This window comes from Maniola jurtina, chromosome 14, assembly GCF_905333055.1.
Source record: "Maniola jurtina chromosome 14, ilManJurt1.1, whole genome shotgun sequence".
Lineage (NCBI taxonomy): Eukaryota > Metazoa > Arthropoda > Insecta > Lepidoptera > Nymphalidae > Maniola > Maniola jurtina.
The window spans coordinates 12,891,953-12,911,350 of NC_060042.1; the positions used below are offsets into that span (position 1 = coordinate 12,891,953).

Here is a 19,398-nt window from a genome sequence, read left to right on the forward strand (position 1 = left end):
TAGTCATTTAAGTACCTACAATTTTGAATAGTAGGAAGCTACAACGAAATCTGTTACTTATATTTCGTCAATGTTAATCACATACCCACTGGTAATCAAAAGTTATTTTTATTTAATACCTAAACCTTATAGCAAGTCATTAAAAAAAAAGAAGAAAATCAATAACAATTTTAATATGAAGTAGGTAATAACTAAAATGAATCTATTGAATATTATATCATATGTACATATTTCTAATTTAAATTATGAATGTCTACATGACCACGGTTGACTAAGTGAGACACTATTATTATTTAGCCTTTTAATGTTGATCACTTGGTGGCGAAACAGATTGACCAAGCGTTTTTTAGGTAACCTCTTAAGTGCATATTACTGTTCGGTGTTTTTCTTTTGCCAGGTGGCCGATGATGCGAAAGCCGGGATGTTATCTGCGGGCCGTGGGGCACGGCCTTTCCAGGATGGCCGAGTGTTAACAACTACCTCAAGATGCTGCCTTATATCATGAGTCATAGACATCTAGACCTATATCAGATTAATTATTATTATTTATAAATAATTGGCGAGAATGGATTATAAATCACATTTAGTTATTAACTATTTAGATCAATACATATTGTGTCGTATTTACATTTAGCTGATATAATTGTTACGTTAATTGTCTATTACATCACCTTGGTTTACCTCTGTGGTAATTTGTCAAATAGCCACCCGAAAACTAGTACCTACCTACCTTAAAAATATATCTGTCAAACGGATAGAAAATAGCGAAGGAATCGAATAAAGACGGGTATTGAGAAATAATAATTGTAAGCGAAAACTATTCTCAAAAATACAGTGAAGTGAAATTGGAAAGTGTCTATTATTCAAATCTGTCCCTATACTTCTGCAACATAATACTATTTTTTTATGTTACGAAAGCATGCCGTATAGATAACTCTCTCAACGTACCTTCTTAAATTATTGCGGAAATTCCGTTTTAATTACGTAAAACTAGCTGATGCCCGCGAATTCGTCCGCGTGGATATACGTTTTTCAAAATCCCGCGAGAACTCTTTGATTTTCCGGAATAAAAAGTAGCTTATGTGTTAATCCAGGGTATAATCTATCTCACTTCCAAATTTCAGCCAAATCAGTTCAGTAGTTTTTACGTGATTGAGTTACAAGCCTTGAAACATTCACATTTATAATATTACTAGCTGATGCTCGCGACTTCATCCGCGTGGGGTGGTGGGCTTTTTTAAATACCGTGGGAACGCATTGATTTTTCGGGATAAAAAGTAGCCTGTGTCTTATTCCAGCGTATAATCTATCTCCATGCCAAATTTCAGCCAAATCCGTACAGCCGTTTTTGCGTGATTGAGTAACAAACATCCAAACATCCACACTTTCACTTTTATAATATTAAGTAGGATAATACCTACTTGCTATGTGAATCCACATTACTTTAAAGTAGATTTAGACACCAAAACACCCTACAAAGCTCAACACTCTGCAGCATTTCCATCAACTTTGTTTAAGGGCTTTAGAATAAAATTTATTTTAAACCACTCCTGATTTATTGTGCAGCACCCGTGACCCATGACCGGGATATAGTGTCGTCAGGTTGACTGATTGCTATTTTTCACCACTATGTTCCTAAAATCCTAATAAATTACTTGCGATCACAAAAATGTCCGCGAAAAAAAGTTAAATTGCCAGTTTTTTTGGAAGCGATTTTGATTTTGCAATTATTGTGCATTGTAAGGTCTACACTTGTACTCCTACTTGTAAGTCAATGTGTTTTGGTGGGTTTGTGTGGTTTTGCGCGGTGGTGCGTATTGCTTGCTTGGTGGCTTGCTTTTCCTGCATGTTAAGCAGTGGGAGGGTGGGCGGTGCATGCTCCATACAGATTTGTTGTGTCAGCGGATTATAGCAAATTAAGCTTTTGGTTTATTGTATAGTTGTAAGTATATAATATATATTATAACAATTATCTACTATATTTTTTTTTTCATGATTACTGTCTATCTTTGCTGTACCTATTCTACTCCCTTTACAACCTCTCGCACTGCCAAGGGTCACTGGTAGAGATCTCTTATAGAGATAAGTGCTTCCCTGTCCTTTTATTTATATTGTTACAACTTTCTGGTACAAATAAAAAATAAATAAATAAATATAGTTACTGACAGTTCGTATCTAACCGAAAATGAAAATGCGAGTTCGCTGAGTATTGTTCCACGCGATCGTGTATTATGTACGGATGTAGCACTTACACTAATGCAGATGGCGAACGGGGTGCCACGGGACGCCTAAAAAATGCTATTGCGACGCGTCTTGCAGTTAAGTTCAGGGACGACTGTTTGTTTATCGCGAACTTAGCTGTTATTGGAATTTAAAACAAAAATCGCTATCAAACAAGACGCACCTCTGAGGAGGATATCTTTGTAATGTACTCTCAGTAAATTAATTTCTTCCGCTCGAAGACCTTTCTACCTGAACTGGCGACGACGTTAATTATTTATTTACAGGTACGCCTCGTTGATTCCTTCATAAATGACCTACTTTAACAGAAATCTTTTTAACCGACTTCAAAAAAGAAGGAGGTTCGCTATTCGAGTGTATATGTACGCCTGTTACGCGATTACTTCGCCAAATATGAACCGATTTTGATATTTTTTTTTGTTTGGTAGGTCATATTTCCGAGGTGGTTCATCTTCGGAGATAGAGAACAGAACTCCCCAATGAATTAGAGTAAATTGGTCGCGATCGTTGTAATAACATAGTAAACAGTAGGTTTTCAACACTAGAGGCCACTATAAAACATTGCGAAACAAAAAAAATTCAAGGAACCAAAATCTTAATTTGCTATAATCAGCACCGCCCGCCCTTCTACTAGTAAACGTGTAGGAAAAACTAGCCACCAAGCAAGCAATACGCAGCACCACCACGCAGCACCGCACAAACCCCAACAGCACTCTTTGATTTGATTTGAGAGTGGTGTTGGGATTTGTGTGGTGCGTAAGTATGGCTTGCTTGGTGGCTGACTTTTCCTGCATGTTTATCAGTGGGAGGGCGGGCGGTGTATGTCGCATGCTCCATGTTGCACCATACAGATTTCTTTGGTTTGGCGGATTATACCAAATAAGCTTTTGGTTCCTTGTATATCATGGATTACCCTACGACACGGTCGGTTTTTAAAAAAAACCGACCGTGTCGTAGGGTAATCGACGGGCAGGCGAATCCACAGGAATGACGAACGTAAGTACCGCATACCGTAAGTACTTCTTGCCCCCCATAGTTTCACACAGTAACATCTAGGGTTATAAGTAACAATTAGAAGGGTCTAATTAGTTAAAAGCCTCTACGTTTCAAGTTCCACCACGTGATGTATTACTTACCCATCTACATCATTTACGTAAATGTTACTTTAGCATAATATTATGAATATTTTTTTTTCTCTCTCGTCTGGCTTTTACAATGATTAGCCAATGTCAAGTTTGTAGTTATTTGTAACAAGTTAGCTAAACTATACAAGTATGGACCCCGTCTGTGCCGGCGCTCGACGACATACGCACGGCACCCCCTTAGAGCGCTTTCCAGTCAGTTTTAACAAAAAAAAAAAAACACTCCAAAAATTCACAACACGCGCGCCAGCAAACGCCACCACAGACAAAGTCCTATGAATATTTCGGTATATCAATTTATCACTGTAACGATATCATAGCAACAAAAAGTTAAATTAAGGTTTTTTCCTTTTTTTATATTAAAAAATAGCGAGCAAAAAAAACAAACAGGCGGCAAACGAGCAGGCGGGTCACTTAATGTTAAGTGATTACCGCCGCCCATGAACATTAATTATTACTTAGGTACTTACTAATTAGCTGATGCCCGCGTGGATTTACGTACTTATTTAAATATCCCGTGGAAACTCTTTGATCAGGGCGATTACGCACTGCATCCGATTCGGATCCGTGAAAACACGTTCCGAACTTAGTTATAGAACTTTTGTATGATAGCTGACGCACTAGCTCCGATTTCCATCATCAAACTTAACTTCTAAACTATAGTCTTTAATAATATCCATGCAAAAAATCACCTCGATTCGTTGCTCCCTTGTGGCATGATTTAATAAAGGGTCCATACCACCACCACATTGCATCTATACTACTACAAGTAGCCTATACTATATTCCTAGTGCTCCAAGCATCCATTAGGACTAAAACCCAATACAAAAGCGTCATTACCAGTCAAAGAGCTACCTAAAATCACGAACCCGTCGAACCGAAAGCGTGCAATTTGCGACGGAGCACTGAAAAGCCTACAATTCGTCACCTACGACAGCTTATTCTCAATAGTCACGAAATAATAGCTCTATCCACCAACACACTTGAAACAGATAAAAATCAACCCTAACTGTATGAAAATAAAGATTAATTCTACGGCAAATATCAAAAAGTTTTCCCTCTGACGTGACCAGTTAATACTGAGCCCCGACAACTGATGATTTTACTGAAGAACTAGCTCATGCTTACATCTTTACTCGCGATCAGGTAATACTTTAACTCTTTATATTTTCCGTTTTCTCTTTATGTTTTCCGCCTTCTTCTGACCAAAAAATTTTTTGGCGAAGAACAAAAGATTTTTAATTTAAAGATTTATTTTTGGGATTTCAACATAACATTATCCTTTTAAGCGGTAGCTAAATGGACCTCCTAAATCATTTAGATTATTGATTTACTGACTTTCTAGCTGATGCCCGTGCTGCGTTCGCGTGGATGTAGGTTTTTTAAAAATCCCGTGGGAACTCTTTGATTTTCCGGGATAAAAAGTGGCCTATGAGCTAATCCAGGGTATAATCTACCTCCATTATAAATTTCAGCCCAATCTATTCCGTAGTTTTTGTGTAAAGGAGTAGCAAACATACACACACATACACACAAACTTTCGCCTTTATAATATTAGTGTGATTATACGCGATTGGTTGATACGTCGACTTTCACTTCCAAAACTACAAAAAATCACTTAACATTAGGTGACCTGCTCGTTTGCCCGCTACTTTGATTTAAAAAAAAGTACATACACAAATCCTCTTGTATTTACTTTTTACATAGAATAATAAATAGATAGATAGATTTCAAAAGGGGGAGAGATCAACGTACACTGGTTTGCGATACAAACACATCACACGTCAGCAAAATCGCAACATTGGGTAGGAACAAAGTGCATCTAGTCGGGAGGCTTCAATATGCCATCAATATTGCCGCCCGCACCCCCCTTGCATTCAAAATGGCGGTTGTAAGAGCTCGATACAATACTGCAGACGGCGCGAGTGACGTCATTGAAAGGGGCTCTAATTACGCGTTCAAAATACACTGTCTAAAAATCCATATCCATACTAATATTGAAAGCACCAAAGTGAATCTGTCTGTTTATCTAGATTTAGGTATAATATATAGATTTAATGAAAAATATTGAGTAAGATTAAAATGAAAGAGTTACCATGGGATTGTAAAGGCTGAATTAAACCGGTTGAAAATATAATTGACAATCGATTAAAAATGAGTGGGGTTCAAAATCGCTATTGTACGTGACTTATCAAAATAAGCATATTACTATTGTTAGGTTAGTAAAATTAAAAAGTTTGACAACCTACCTGCAGTACAATACTTTTATTAACCCCCGACCCAAAATGAGGGGTATTATAAGTTTGACTTGTGTATCTGTGTATCTGTCTGTGGCATCGTAACTCCTAAACTAATAAACCGATTTTAATTTAGTTTTTTTTTTGTTTGAAAGGTGGCTTGATCGAGAATGTTCTTAGCTATAATCCAAGAAAATCGGTTTAGCCGTTTGAAAGTTATCAGCTCTTTTCTAGTTACTTTAACCTTCACTTGTCGGGGGTGTCATAAATTTTTAATTTACACTTGTTACTTATGACATTGATTTAATTTAATAAGTAGGTAGGTACTAATTTTACACCTGACATTCCAGTTCATATTTGAATTATTAATGTGCAATTTTTTTTTTTTAATCCTTTATTTATAGGCTTTTACAAATGTGCAATTTGAATTCCAATTTTTAGTTTTAATGGTTATTTTATGATGAATTTAAATTTTACTTATGTGAATATCAATGTTTTTATTTAAATTTAATTTATGAATGTTGTAAATTTTAGCTACGTACCTACCTACTTACCTTATGCGAATTTTAATGTAACAATTATTTTTAATGTATCTTAACTTTTTGCCATACCCTTACAGGGTCTCATAGCTAATGCGCCTACATGTGAAATGCAAAAAAAAAATTGAATATTATGAATTATGAATATGACTATGTTATAACTTTACTGGATAAATTATTAGCATAGTAAATTAGCTAAGCCTAGCCGCTAAATCCAAACCACCGGTTTCGGTAAACATATTTTAATCTCATTACGTTAAAGCAAACGCTGTTATCAGTGTTTGTTTGTGATTAACTGGCCAATGAATCCGTTGTTATTACTTGATATTGTGATTACATTTGCAAAATTTAGTGCGTGGTTTATTAGGCTAATATTGATTAAACCAAGCTGTTTTTGTACCTATTAACTGGGTAACATATTAAACAAATACGACACACATTGTAGACGAGCTAAGACACGCAATTCAGCTAACTACTTATCTAGGTAGGTCCAATTTTTAACCCCCGACCCAAAGAGAGGGGTGTTATAAGTTTGACGTGTGTAGGTATATGTGTATCTGTCTGTGGCACCGTAGCGCCTAAACTAATGAACCGATTTTAATTTAGTTTTTTTTGTTTGAAAGGTGGCTTGATCGAGAGTGTTTTAGCTATAATCCAAGAAAATCGGTTCAGCCGTTTGCAAGTTATCAGCTCTTTTCTAGTTACTGTAACCTTCACTTGTCGGGGGTGTTTTACATTTTTAATTTACACTTGTTGCACCTATTAACCGGGTAACATATAAAACAAATACGACACAGATTGTAGACGAGCTAAGACACACAATCCAGCTATACCTATCTAGGTAGGTCGAATTTTGAGAAAAAGTTTAGACGCCGAATGCAACTCGGCTTTGGCGTTCGGGAAGCTTCGAGATGTCCAGCAGTGACCTTATGTCCAGCAGTTGACGAATGGCCGGCAAAATTTTTAGCAACTAGCAGACTTGGAAGCTTAATGTCATGTGTGTTCTGTGCTGGCACGCAATCAATCAATTCTTGGAAACTCCTTATAAAGTGCGAGTCGGAACCGCACACAAAGGGTTCCGCACAATCGTACCAGAAGTAGCTGTACATCATTTTGCAAGTTAATAACGGATAGCGTCATCTTGATGTAATTTAGTAAATTAATTACGGTCTACTTCGGGAACCACAAATACACGGTTTTCGGACTTTTCCTTTACTTGTGCTATTATAGACATTGCCACCTGCCAAATTTCAGGTCAACAGGAAGTATCCTATAGCTTCTACACGACAAACATACAACGAAGTGATCCTAATTACCGGATTACCTATAAGGGTTTCTTTTTGTTTTTGAGGTACGGAACCCTAAGAAGAGGGAATGGAGGTTCTTTAAATAAGAACAATACATTAAAACGTTCAGCAACTCTGCCCTGCAATATATTGCACTCTCAGTAGGCAAGCAATACCGCCTCTCACAAAGAACATGGCAATATAGCGCCAATATAAACTGTGCCGTGTTGAAGCAACCGAAACGTCTGCATTATTGCCTCCAAAGACGTATCGAGTGCACTTTTAGTCACAAACAAAGGAAGGCATTGCTTACTCATGTCACTATTTGAATATTCCGTTGATGCATTTTTAACCCCCGACCCAAAAAGATGGGTGTTATAAGTTTGACGTGTGTACCTATCTGAGTATCTGTCAGTGGCATCGTCGCTCCTAAATAATGAACCGATTTTAATTTAGTTTTTTTTTGTTTCAAAGGTGGCTTGATCGAGAGTGTTCTTAGCTATAATCCAAGAAAATACTCCCCCTCCCTCTACTTGGAACAACCGAATTTTAAAATTTACAGAAACTACTTACGATTGTGTATATTATGATTTAAGGTCTCACAGCATTCATTTATTATTACTGATATAAATTAATATAAAGAAATAAATAATAAATCTTTATTAATAATAATTATTGTAGAAAAGAGCTTTGACGTGATGAATTATACCGCTAGATTACAAAAATAACAATGATGATAAATTAAATTGTAAAAAATGGTTTTAGATTAAACCCCTTCGAAAAGGATACTATTTTATTATTTTAAGAGGGCTTTCTCCGTCACTCGTTTCATACAAACGTAGTTCCAATTTAATTTGAATATTAAGCAACCAAAGTCCATGAAATTTTGCAGACATATTCTAGAAACTAATATCTATGTCTGTGGTTTTCCAGATTTCTGTTAAAATATTCGGTTTCAAAGTTACGCGGTCTTAAAAATTTACATATAAATCTTTGAGCCCCTGTAATTTTAAAACTACATATTTTTAGAAAAATCTTAAACACCACAGACACAGATATCAGTTTCTAGAATATGTCTGCAAAATTTCATGGACTTTGGTTGCTTAATATTCAAATGAAATTGGAACTACGATTGTATGAAACGAGTGACGGAGAGAGCCCTGTTAATAACAAAGTTTCATAGTATATTTAATCAATTTTTAATTCCGTCTCATGTAGAGTCTACACTGCTTTTGCTAGAGAAAATATTTATTTTCAAAAAAAAACTGACTTCATTATTGAAGTCGGTTGAAGTTAGTCGGAATATCGGGAAAAATAATTAATTTATTACAGAATTAATGTAGTTCAGGGTATTCACATTTTATGGAGCTGGTACCAATTAGCCGCACGAACCGTCTACTCTTTATATTGTTTTGTGACTCCACGTTGTCATCTCATTGAGTAATCGCATAACAAACATAAACAAGTGTAAATTAAAAATTTATAACACCCCCGACGATCCAAAGTATCTGAGTTTTCCAAAACATCATTTTCAAATAAATAATTATGTATTTAGGCAACGTCCATCTTGACAGCTTGACATTTGTCTATTGACATAATATTATGAACCTAACGGTTATCTAACCTTCTTTCCTACAAGAAAACTAGAAAAGAGCTGATAACTCTTAAACGGCTGAACCAATTTTTTTAGATTATAGCTAAGAACACTCTCGATCAAGTCACCTTTCAAACAAAAAAACTAAATTAAAATCGGTTCATTCGTTTAGGCGCTACGATGCCACAGACAGATACACAGATACACAGATACACAGATACACAGATACACAGACACACAGATACACACGTCAAACTTATAACACCCCTCTTTTTGGGTCGGGGGTTAAAAAAGAAGAAAATACATACAGTCGAACTGAGAACCTCTTGTGGTTAAAGAATTTATTCTCAAAAGAAATTATACTTACAAATTTCACTTAATGAGAAATTACAGTAACAAACTTAAGCAAATTTTATCTTTCGGCACAGCGCACAGTGTTTCATTTGATCAAAAAAAAAAAAACCTCTTCCTTTTTTAAGCCAGTTAACAAGAAGAGGTTCTCAATTCGACCGTTTCTTTTAAATATTTCAGCAAAGGTTTCACACCCCTACGAAATAGTTTATTGCAGCTGTACAGCGCTTTAAAGACAAAAGACATGGCAATATCGAGGATCCGACCTTTGAATGGCCTGTATTGGCTCCTATATCGAGGCGTACTGACTTTTGTTTACCGTTAGCGACAATTAATGTCAGAGGTAGGGCACATTTTAACACAACTGCCCAAAAAAGAGTATAATGTTTTCACGAACCGCTAGGATATGGAACGCCCTTCCGGCGTCAGTTTTCCCTTCCACCTATAATATGGGTACCTTCAAGTCAAGAGTGAATAGGCAACTTCTAGGCAAGCGCGCTCCATCTTAGGCTGCATCATCACTTGCTAGCAGGTCTGATTGCAGCCAAGCGCTAGTCTATACAATTTAAAAAAAAAAAAAAAAAGTATGCGGTTCGTCCCCCTCCCGATTACCATCTCGACCAGTCGCGTACCTACTAAATGAATGTGAGTGTCTTTGTTCCACCATTGCTTCTAAATGCCTGAACAAAATCAATTTGGCAGAGCAGCCGTATTTTTAATTTTTTAATTAGCGAAATATCCGACTTAGGGAAAGGTTTTTTCTAACTATCACCATCATCACCACCAAATGATCGCCGGCCCACTACCAAGCACGGGTCTTCTCTCAGAATGAGAAGTATTTAGCCCATAACCCCCCTTTTCATACACTTTTGATAACACTATGGAGGACTCTGAGGCATGCAGGTTTTCTCACGAGTCCTTGACCATTAAAGTAAGTACCTAAATCTATATGTCTGAGTCGAACCCCGGACCTTCTGAATAGGAGACCGACGTGTTAACCACTAGGCTATCACAAATTCACTAAAAAACTTTAATTTACGCACGCGGGCGAAGTTGCAGTAAAAAGCTAGTCTAACTTCTGTCCTATTAAAGCCGTTTCATCTTTTAGGTATCTCTTTAAATTTTCCTCTATCCCAGCTATTTATTATTCTACCTGCCATATCACAAACAAGTCTTGGCATAATGAAATGCGATACTAATTAAAACTTTAACCAGTGCAGCCTTCGAACTGTCGCTCAAAGAGTTCTTAGGGAGTTCTCAGACGGAACCGCCGAACGCTGCGGTTGTGGTGAGATCAGTTACAACTTGAACTAAGCGAGCATACAGTTCAGAAACTTGAGTTAGTCTTTTGAATAAAATGGCTTTTGGCTTGAAACAGTTTGAAACAACATATCATAACCAATAAATAACGGTATAACCAATCTATAGTTAGTCATGTAACGGTTTTATAACGCGACTTAGCGTTGTTATAAGTATACTGAGGATATTAATTAATAAATCAATAAATATGTGATGTATGGCACAGTTTAAGAAATAGACGTATTCTTTTTTTTTTCTTTTAATAGCGAGGTATCAAAGTATTGGTGCGGGCTCCACCACTACCTGTAACAGATTATGGCCACGCCTTCATCCTTGTGGCACTAGTTTAAAAAACTGTTTTACGAAGGACCCTTTTGACATGCTAAATCCAAATTTAATTTTTTAAAACGCAACAGACAGCTAAATGTGTATGAGGCGACTTTAGAAAAATAATCTAGAGTACATTGGCCATATCGTGGATGAGTTTGTACGACAAGTAAAAAAGACCTAGCGTCCTCAAACCGATGGCATGCTTATAAATTTCACTTTTAGGGATGGCCGATATAACATCGATATAATTATCGATTTTACCTCGATTATCCATAATTTTAATATGATGCCAAAGCACATCCTCATTATGATCAGCCTATCGCCGGTCCACTACTGAGCACAGGTCTCCTCTTGGATTGAGGAGGGTTTGGCCATAATTTAGTCACGCTGGCTAAATGCGTATTGGCAGACTTCATACCTACATCATTGAAAACATTATAGACACTCAGGTATACAGGTTTCCTCACGATATTTTTCTTCACTGTTAAAGCAAGCCAAAAAGTTAGAGGTGTGTGCCCCGGAATCGAATCTCCAACTTCCCAAATAGGAGGCGTATGTCTTTACTCTTTACCACTGGGCTACCACGGCTATCAACTCTAATCTCTTAATATTAAAAAGTCATTAGCATAGTAAATATACTACATAATATGAATCATATTGTATGAGTAAGCGCTTTTAATTGGAATCTGAGCAATTCATTATGGAAATCCAAATTTCAAAGATTGTTAGTTGTAGGCGGTAGGAACGAAGTACCTACATAATTAATATCTACACATGCATAATGGAACATTCTGCGCAATCCGCCAAATGTAAACTATTTCGGCCGTGAATATTGGTTTGAAATGTTTCGCATTTTAGCTAGCTGCTCGGCTTAGTTAATTAATATCTAAAAGGAACTTTTATTCCATTACAAGACTACAATATCACCTGTAACTCGATTCCATAAATCTGCGTCAATCATTATTACAATCGTTGTTATAGGCTGAATTTTTGCTATTCTTGTTGCAACAATGCATTGTAGCTAGTAGTGAGCGTCAACCAATCAGAGGTGATTGCGTTTATGACATTGTAGCTGTCATTCTACCGCAATCGAGCTATGTACTGGTGATAAGAAATGATGGTAGTGAACTAACTTAGAAAGGGTATGTCAGTTTCTGTTTGGTACACCCGTACCCCATATCAGTTTCTACTGATATGGGGTACACTACATAATGCCGCAACGATAAATCGCTCAGTGACTAACTAGTCACAGATTCACAGCCGTAGCCCACCAGACCAGAGACAATTAAGAAATCATAGATTCTCAAATTGATCTGTCGGGAATCGAACCCAGCACTCACCATTGCGCCAGGGAGGTTGTCTTCTACTACTACTACTAATATTTTTTATTCATTACAAAACAATTTTTTTTGCAAAATATTAATAAGAAGGTATGTAATTGTAACTTGTTGTGAAATCTTAAAATGGTAAAATTGGTAAATGGAATTGATTAGGATTTGTTATTTATTTATTAAAATCCTAGAGACTGTACAAGGCATTATTTTAATACTAATTACCACAAAACCCACAGTCGGTAAAACATCGATAAAATTCGAGACATCACTACAAATAAAAATGAGGCTTTCAGTGAAATGAGACAGTGACGTTTTCACATTAGAATAGTAGTTGTTTCAATATGAAATTTTTAGTTCCATAAAGCCATCATGAAGCCATGAAGCTTATATTTTTAGATTACTTACTACCTCGATATCATTAAATTCAATTCGATTCAATTAATTCAATAAAATGCTGAAGATGAGCCATACATTTTACCACGACTGGTGTTTGAGAATTCTAACTTAAAATTAAAATCAATAATGATAAGTGAAAATTTTAAGTCCTAAAATGGCGAGTGAGTTCTTATTTTGTACGGACTATAATATGTTTGGAATAAAAGGTTTCTGTCGTAACATTTATTATTTGGAAACTCAGCCAACTACCAAGGGTCAGGTTAGATAGAAATTAGATAAACGATCAAAGCATCTAAGTCATAAGCTTGGAGGAATGAATACATGATCATAGGCTAATTTTTATCCCGGAAAATTTTAAAAAATATCCAGGATTTGTATAAACCTTTTAAGCGGATAAAGTCACGGGGATCATATAGTAATAAAATAAAATTAGGTGACGGTAATGGGCCGGGTTTTTGAATAAATGGTATTAATAAGATACCTTCTGGTAGGATATTACTTTCAAATTAATTTTCCTAATTATTTTCTTAATTAAGATAACTTTTCCGTTTACTTACCAAAAATTGTAATTATTTTTTAATTAGAACTTGATACTTCGGTAGGTTTTTACTATTTTCCCCTCCCAATTATCTACTTTTACAGAAATATAAGAAACTAGCTAATGCCACGACTTCGTTTGCGTTTGAATCCCGTGGGAACTGCTTGATTTTCCGGGATAAAAAGTAGCCTATGTCACTCCTCAGGTCTTTAATTATACCCGTGCAAAAAAATCTCGTCCGTGTCGATCCGTTGTTCCGTGATGACGTGATTGAAGAACAAACCAGTAAACCATTAAACCAACAAATAAACATACTCTCGTATCACACTAATATTATAAAGGCGAAAGTTTGTATGTGTGTGTGTGTGTATGTTTGTTACTCTTTCACGCAATAACTACTGAATGGATTTGGCTGAAAGGAATGGAGATAGATAATATCCTGGATTAGCACATAGGCTACTTTTTATCCCGGAAAATCAAAGAGTTCCTACGGGATTTTAAAAAACCGAAATCCACGCGGGCGAAGCCGCGGGCATCTTCTAGTTTACAATATGGATAGTCTTATTTAAGAATCAGGTTTTATGATTTTTTTTTACCAGACCCGGTTTTGAACCTAGAACTGTATGATCCACACTCTACACTACAGTAGCTACTGTAGAAGTAGTCAATAGTAGTGATACTATTGACTACTTCTACAGTAGCTACTAAGAGCACTGATACGTAATTATCAATTTGTCACAGTCTACCTTAAAATATCAGCCAATCAGCGGCCAGACCTTATCTAACATTGATTGTGTGAATCGTGACAACCTACGCATGTTGTCTCGATGCTAGTGTTGTTTACAAAACTGTTGTACCTAGACTCTGTATGGATACTCTATACACGGAGAGAAGTTAGCATAAAGCTCTCTCTATAATCCCATAAATATGAGAAAGGCAAAAAACTCAGCGGGCGTTAACTATTATGAGTTGCCAATCACAAATATATTTTCAAAAGTCATTCGAAATTCAATTGCAATTTGAATTTCGAATGACTTTCGAATTTCAAATGAATACTGGTTAGTATTTTTGCCACGCAGTGAGTTTTTTGTCTTTGTCATTTATATGGGACAAGCTGATGCCCGCGACTTCGTCCGCGTGGATTTAGGTTTTTCGAAATCCCGTGGGAACTCTTTGGTTTTCCGGGATAAAAAGTAGCCTATGTGCTAATCCAGGATATTATCTATCTCCATTCCGAATTTCAGCCAAATCCGTCCAGTTTTTTTGCGTGAAGGAGTAACAAACATACACACACACACACACACATACAAACTTTCGCCTTTATAATATTAGTGTGATAGAGTGATTACGTGACAGAGAGCGCCCTATACCTGGTAACTTTTTACCGTGGATAGAGTATATAGACTTTAGGTCTGTGGTGTGTAATGTATCTCTATCTACAGAATGTACCTACAGTCAAAATCATCTAATAACATCAATCGGTTGTAATGACTAAAATTATAAGTCCCTGCTATTTGTGGCATAAAGACCTTTTGTAACCTAATGATCGCGTTCACTTTTGTTGAGTGTATGATGTATTTACGACTCTTTATACATATATCATATCTCTATCATGGAGATTCGTATATTATAATATCCTTCCACACAATCAACTCTACTGGGTATTCAAATTACCCATATAATATAAAACGTTTAGAACAGACCGAGCATTCAGATTAGGGATGTTATGGATATATAATTTCGGATCCGGATATGGATATGGATATTGGTAAAAAATAATATCGGTTTCGGTTGCGGTTTTGGATATTAAATTATTTCGGATTATCCGATAGTTTCGGTTACGGATATTAATTTTTTAAGGAACTGTAAAATGTGAACTGATGAAGGTGTCGCATTCCAGCGGAGTGCACAGTAAATTCGTACGAGTGTAGTATTTAGTTAGACTCCGCCCTATCCGAAACTATCCAAAACTTTTATTACGGATTCAGTTACGGTTACGGATATTTTTTTATTTCGGATATCCGATAGTTTCGGTTACGGATATGGATATCCATAACAACACTAATTCAGATACTAGTTAGCCCTTGACTGCAACCTCACCTGGTGGTAAGTGGTAATGCAGTCTAAGATGGAAGCGGGCTAACCTGGAAGGAGTATGGCAGTTTTTATTACACCTATATATGTATACTCCTTTGGGTTCTACACGGCACCGTTCTGAAACGCTATATCGCTTGGCGGCACGGCTTTGCCAGTAGGGTGTTGACTAGCCACGGCCGAAGCCTCCCATCAGACCAGACCAGAAAATTCAAAACCTGTGACAATTTTAAGACAAATTGACCCGCCCCGGCAACGATTGGATGATGTTGGTACAGTACCTATAGTGTTGTGACTTCTAGCATCAACTGACATACGAGAAGTAGGTATAACAATAAAGTCATATAGCATATAGGTAACATAGAATCTTATTATACGGCACATTATACCGTTAACTACATGAATCACAACACAATCCCAATGTGTTGAAGGCGTGACAAACTGTGACAACAAATGCCTTACGTCATTATGTCTGATCTCGTTAACAGATTACTCTCCATCACACGGTCTATACAAACGTAGTTTCATTCTAATCTCAATATTAACCAACCAAACTGAATGAAATTTTGTATAGATAGGTACGTTTTAGGAACTAATATCTATGTGGCATGTATGTGTTTTGCAGATTTCCGTAAAAATAATCAATTTCAAAGTTACACGGTTTCAAGAATTTAGATACGAATCTTAAAACCCGTGTAATTTTAGAAATAGATATTTTAACGGAAAACTGGCAATTTTATGATAGTGTTTTACCTACACTTAAGGAAAATTCTAGATGATAATTTTTAAATACAGTCGCTTCAGCAAGAAACAGTTAAAAATTATTCGCTACTCTCGACGCACGTTTCGCCCCGACACCGGAGCATCCTGGATGCTTCGGTGTCGGGGCGAAACGTGCGTCGAGAGTAGTGGAAAAGTCTTGTGTGGTGGTGCATGTGAATGGTGGTGGCAGTGCTTGCTTGGGAACTTGGCTTTATTGCTTGGTTGGGGAGGTAAGCGGTGCTTAGCTTGAAACTGCATGTTTGACCATACAGATTTTTTCTGTTGGCGGATTATAGCAAAATAATTTTTAACTGTTTCTTGCTAAACATGAACTTCCGCAAAGTAACGCCTGATTCTATCCAACAGTCGCTTCAGTTTGCGTGAAAATACCTTATCTCGAATTTCGGCACTGGCAGCAAGGCGAACTGTAATCTAATAATTGTCAAGGCATCGGACGCGATTCCCAGAGGATGCAGGTTTGAATCCTGCCGGCTCCGCAATTTTTTATATAGATATATATGTTTAAAAATTATATTAGACATTAGTTTCTTGAACTTGTCTAAAAAAATTACATCGAATTTGATTGGTTCATAATTAATATTCAAATGAGAAAGAAACTACGTTTGTGTGGAGCGAGTGACGGAGAGTCTCTTGTTAAAAGTGCTCGGCAATGACCGCCTGCATTCAGTCTGGTCACATCAGGTGAATCAGAGCGTGTGTTTACGTTTTTATATACAAATTGTTTGTGACACTAAATTGGTTACATTAATTACGATTTTTTCTAATTAGTTAACATTAACATATAAACTTAGTTAACATATAAAAGTCAATTTCACGTAAATCAATAACGTTTAATTACATAAATTGTTGAGTGATGTACTTAGTACACAAAATTGTTTATAATTGCACTGTACTGGGACACAAATTTGTTTACAGTGACGCTATTATAGTAAATTATTGTTCATAGAGATCATATTTGAGACACTAAATTGTTTACAGTGGCTTCGTTTAGATCACGGAATTGTATATAATTTAGTTTGGGACACAAAATTGTTTACGATGAAACTGACAGGTGTTGTGCTACTGTTTTTGTTTTCGAATGTGTATTCGTGGGGTCGCGGCGATTTGGAGAAATATGGACCCTTTCAAATTGCTTTGCGGTCGAATTTGATCAAATGTAAGTTAATTGAAAAAATGACTTTTTAATATTGTGTGTTTGTCTTCAAAATTAAGAAGACACCGGTACCGGAAAGATGATGTTGAAGTGAAATATTGGTTCAGATGGAGGCTTTGTTAAACCACTGGTCATCTCTCTCTTTCTAGTCGTATTTCTCATTACTGAGGGTCGTGATCCCTTCCCATTAATCCTATAATGGTAGGAGTTCTCTTGGGATAATAATGCGGTGGGTTCCCAATTCACGCGCTCACCCGCAGCGGGTTAGTGCGGGGGATATGCGGGTGTGCGGGGCGTACCCACCCCGGTTGCCATCTCAACCTGTCGCGTACTATACTTTCTTCTTTACGCCCTGCATTCCATAATTGAATTACAATCGAATTAGGTAACGAACACTTTAAGCCTATTTAGAAATACTCATAGTCATGTTTCTTTGTAATATTATCAGTAAATATGGGTTGCATGAATCTTTTAAATAAATAATTAGCGGACTTTCTTTGTTTTAACTTTGGTTTCATTTCTCCGTAAGTATCTACTCTCCTAGAAATACATTGTTTTCAGAGCCTGTACCTAATTATTGTTTGCATTAGATATAAAATATTTCTTCAGTATGTGTACAGGTGCTTATCTCGATCTAGGTCGAGATATTTACTCGTATCTTTAATCTGGGTCAGTCTTAAACAAAGAAAGGGATTTATTGATACACTGATTGTGTAAAAAATATAAGATTTTCGCTAGGTACAGAAAACTTTATTTGTTTATTTAGAAATCTTTATTGCACACACAATACATATGCAGAAACAATAAAACTTATATAGAGATGAGAAGAAAATCATTGAGATATAATACTCGTAGAGATTAAGTACCTACCTACATAGCAAGGAATCAAAAACCATAACCACGGGTTTTTCAGAAACCTAAATCCACGCGAGCGAAGCTGCGGGCATCAGCTAGTTCATAATAATTATCCTTATCTTGACATATCCTATTTGTATTTTGGAAAAATCTCAGAAAGTGTTGCGAAAATGAATATAGGATATTCACAGCCAAATAAAACCGAGATTGACGTAAATAAAATATTTCTTCATTTTATGTCCGCAGGTGAGCACGACAGAACTCTAAACCTGGATGTCAGCGGTATAGACGTCTATTTTTACGACTTCCCGCGAAACGACGTCGAAACCTTCACAATCGACGGCGCGGCGAGAGGAATTCTAGCAATAAAGGAGCTCGACAAAACGAGGAAATTCATTATCTTTGTCGCGGGATACAAATCAAATATCAACAAAAGAACCGAGGAACGAGTCAGAGATACGTTCAGGAACTATCCGAACAGCTATTTAATCATCCTAGACCATTCCCCATACACAAACGACAAACAAGGACAAATTAAGAGTTACGAACGATCAGTAAGATACGTCCACTACATTGGAAAAGCATTGGCTCAAATGTTGGCAGACTTGAAACAAGGTGGAATTAGCCCGAAGAACATGCACTGTATTGGCCACAGTCTAGGGTCCCAAATTCTTGGAAATACAGGAGAAATTTTCTACGAAATTACTGGAACTAAAATCGCTAGAATCACAGCTTTGGACCCAGCAGGACCTTGCTTTTCAAACAGCTTAATTCAAGAGCAAATCAGGTCGGGTGTGGCGGATTATGTTGAGGTCTACCATTGTAATGCTGGAGGGTTAGGTACTACTAGCGTACTGGGAGATGTAGACTTCTTTGTGAACAAAAAAGGTCAGAGCCAACCTAATTGTAAAACCCCTTTCGTACCAGGCATCTTCGACTCTTCGAAAGCTGCTAAATGTAACCATAGGGCTTGTATAGACATTTGGACGGCTACTGTTAGTAATCCTAACTGGTACTTGGCGTGGAAATGTGACTCGTACCGGAAGTTCAAGAAGGGCAATTGCGCTGCTAACGAAGTTACCATTGCTGGTTTCTGGAACCCTGGGAACGCTACCGGTGTTTACTACTTCTCCACTGATGGCTATGACATTTAAATTGATTATATTTATTGATTTTTTGATTAATTGTTTTTTTTTTAGGGTTTCGTACCTCAAAAGGAAAAAAGG

At 36.7% G+C, this 19,398-nt stretch overlaps 1 protein-coding gene across 1 annotated transcript; it reads left to right on the top strand.

Moving 5' to 3' along the window:
- Window positions 1-16,818: 16,818 nt before the first annotated feature.
- Window positions 16,819-19,349, top strand: LOC123871844 (pancreatic lipase-related protein 2-like). The gene is made up of 2 exons (XM_045915844.1): window positions 16,819-17,320; window positions 18,419-19,349. Exons 1-2 carry the CDS (start codon window positions 17,203-17,205, stop codon window positions 19,324-19,326), a joined length of 1,026 nt encoding a protein of 341 aa, XP_045771800.1. The 5' UTR covers window positions 16,819-17,202; the 3' UTR covers window positions 19,327-19,349.
- Window positions 19,350-19,398: the final 49 nt, after the last annotated feature.

Excerpts from the sequence above, each read along its gene's own strand:
- LOC123871844 (XM_045915844.1), top strand. The coding sequence starts at position 17,203 with ATGAAACTGACAGGTGTTGTGCTACTGTTTTTGTTTTCGAATGTGTAT. Across the intron at positions 17,321-18,418 it reads GCGGTCGAATTTGATCAAAT|GTGAGCACGACAGAACTCTA; the intron begins GTAAGTTAATTG and ends TTATGTCCGCAG.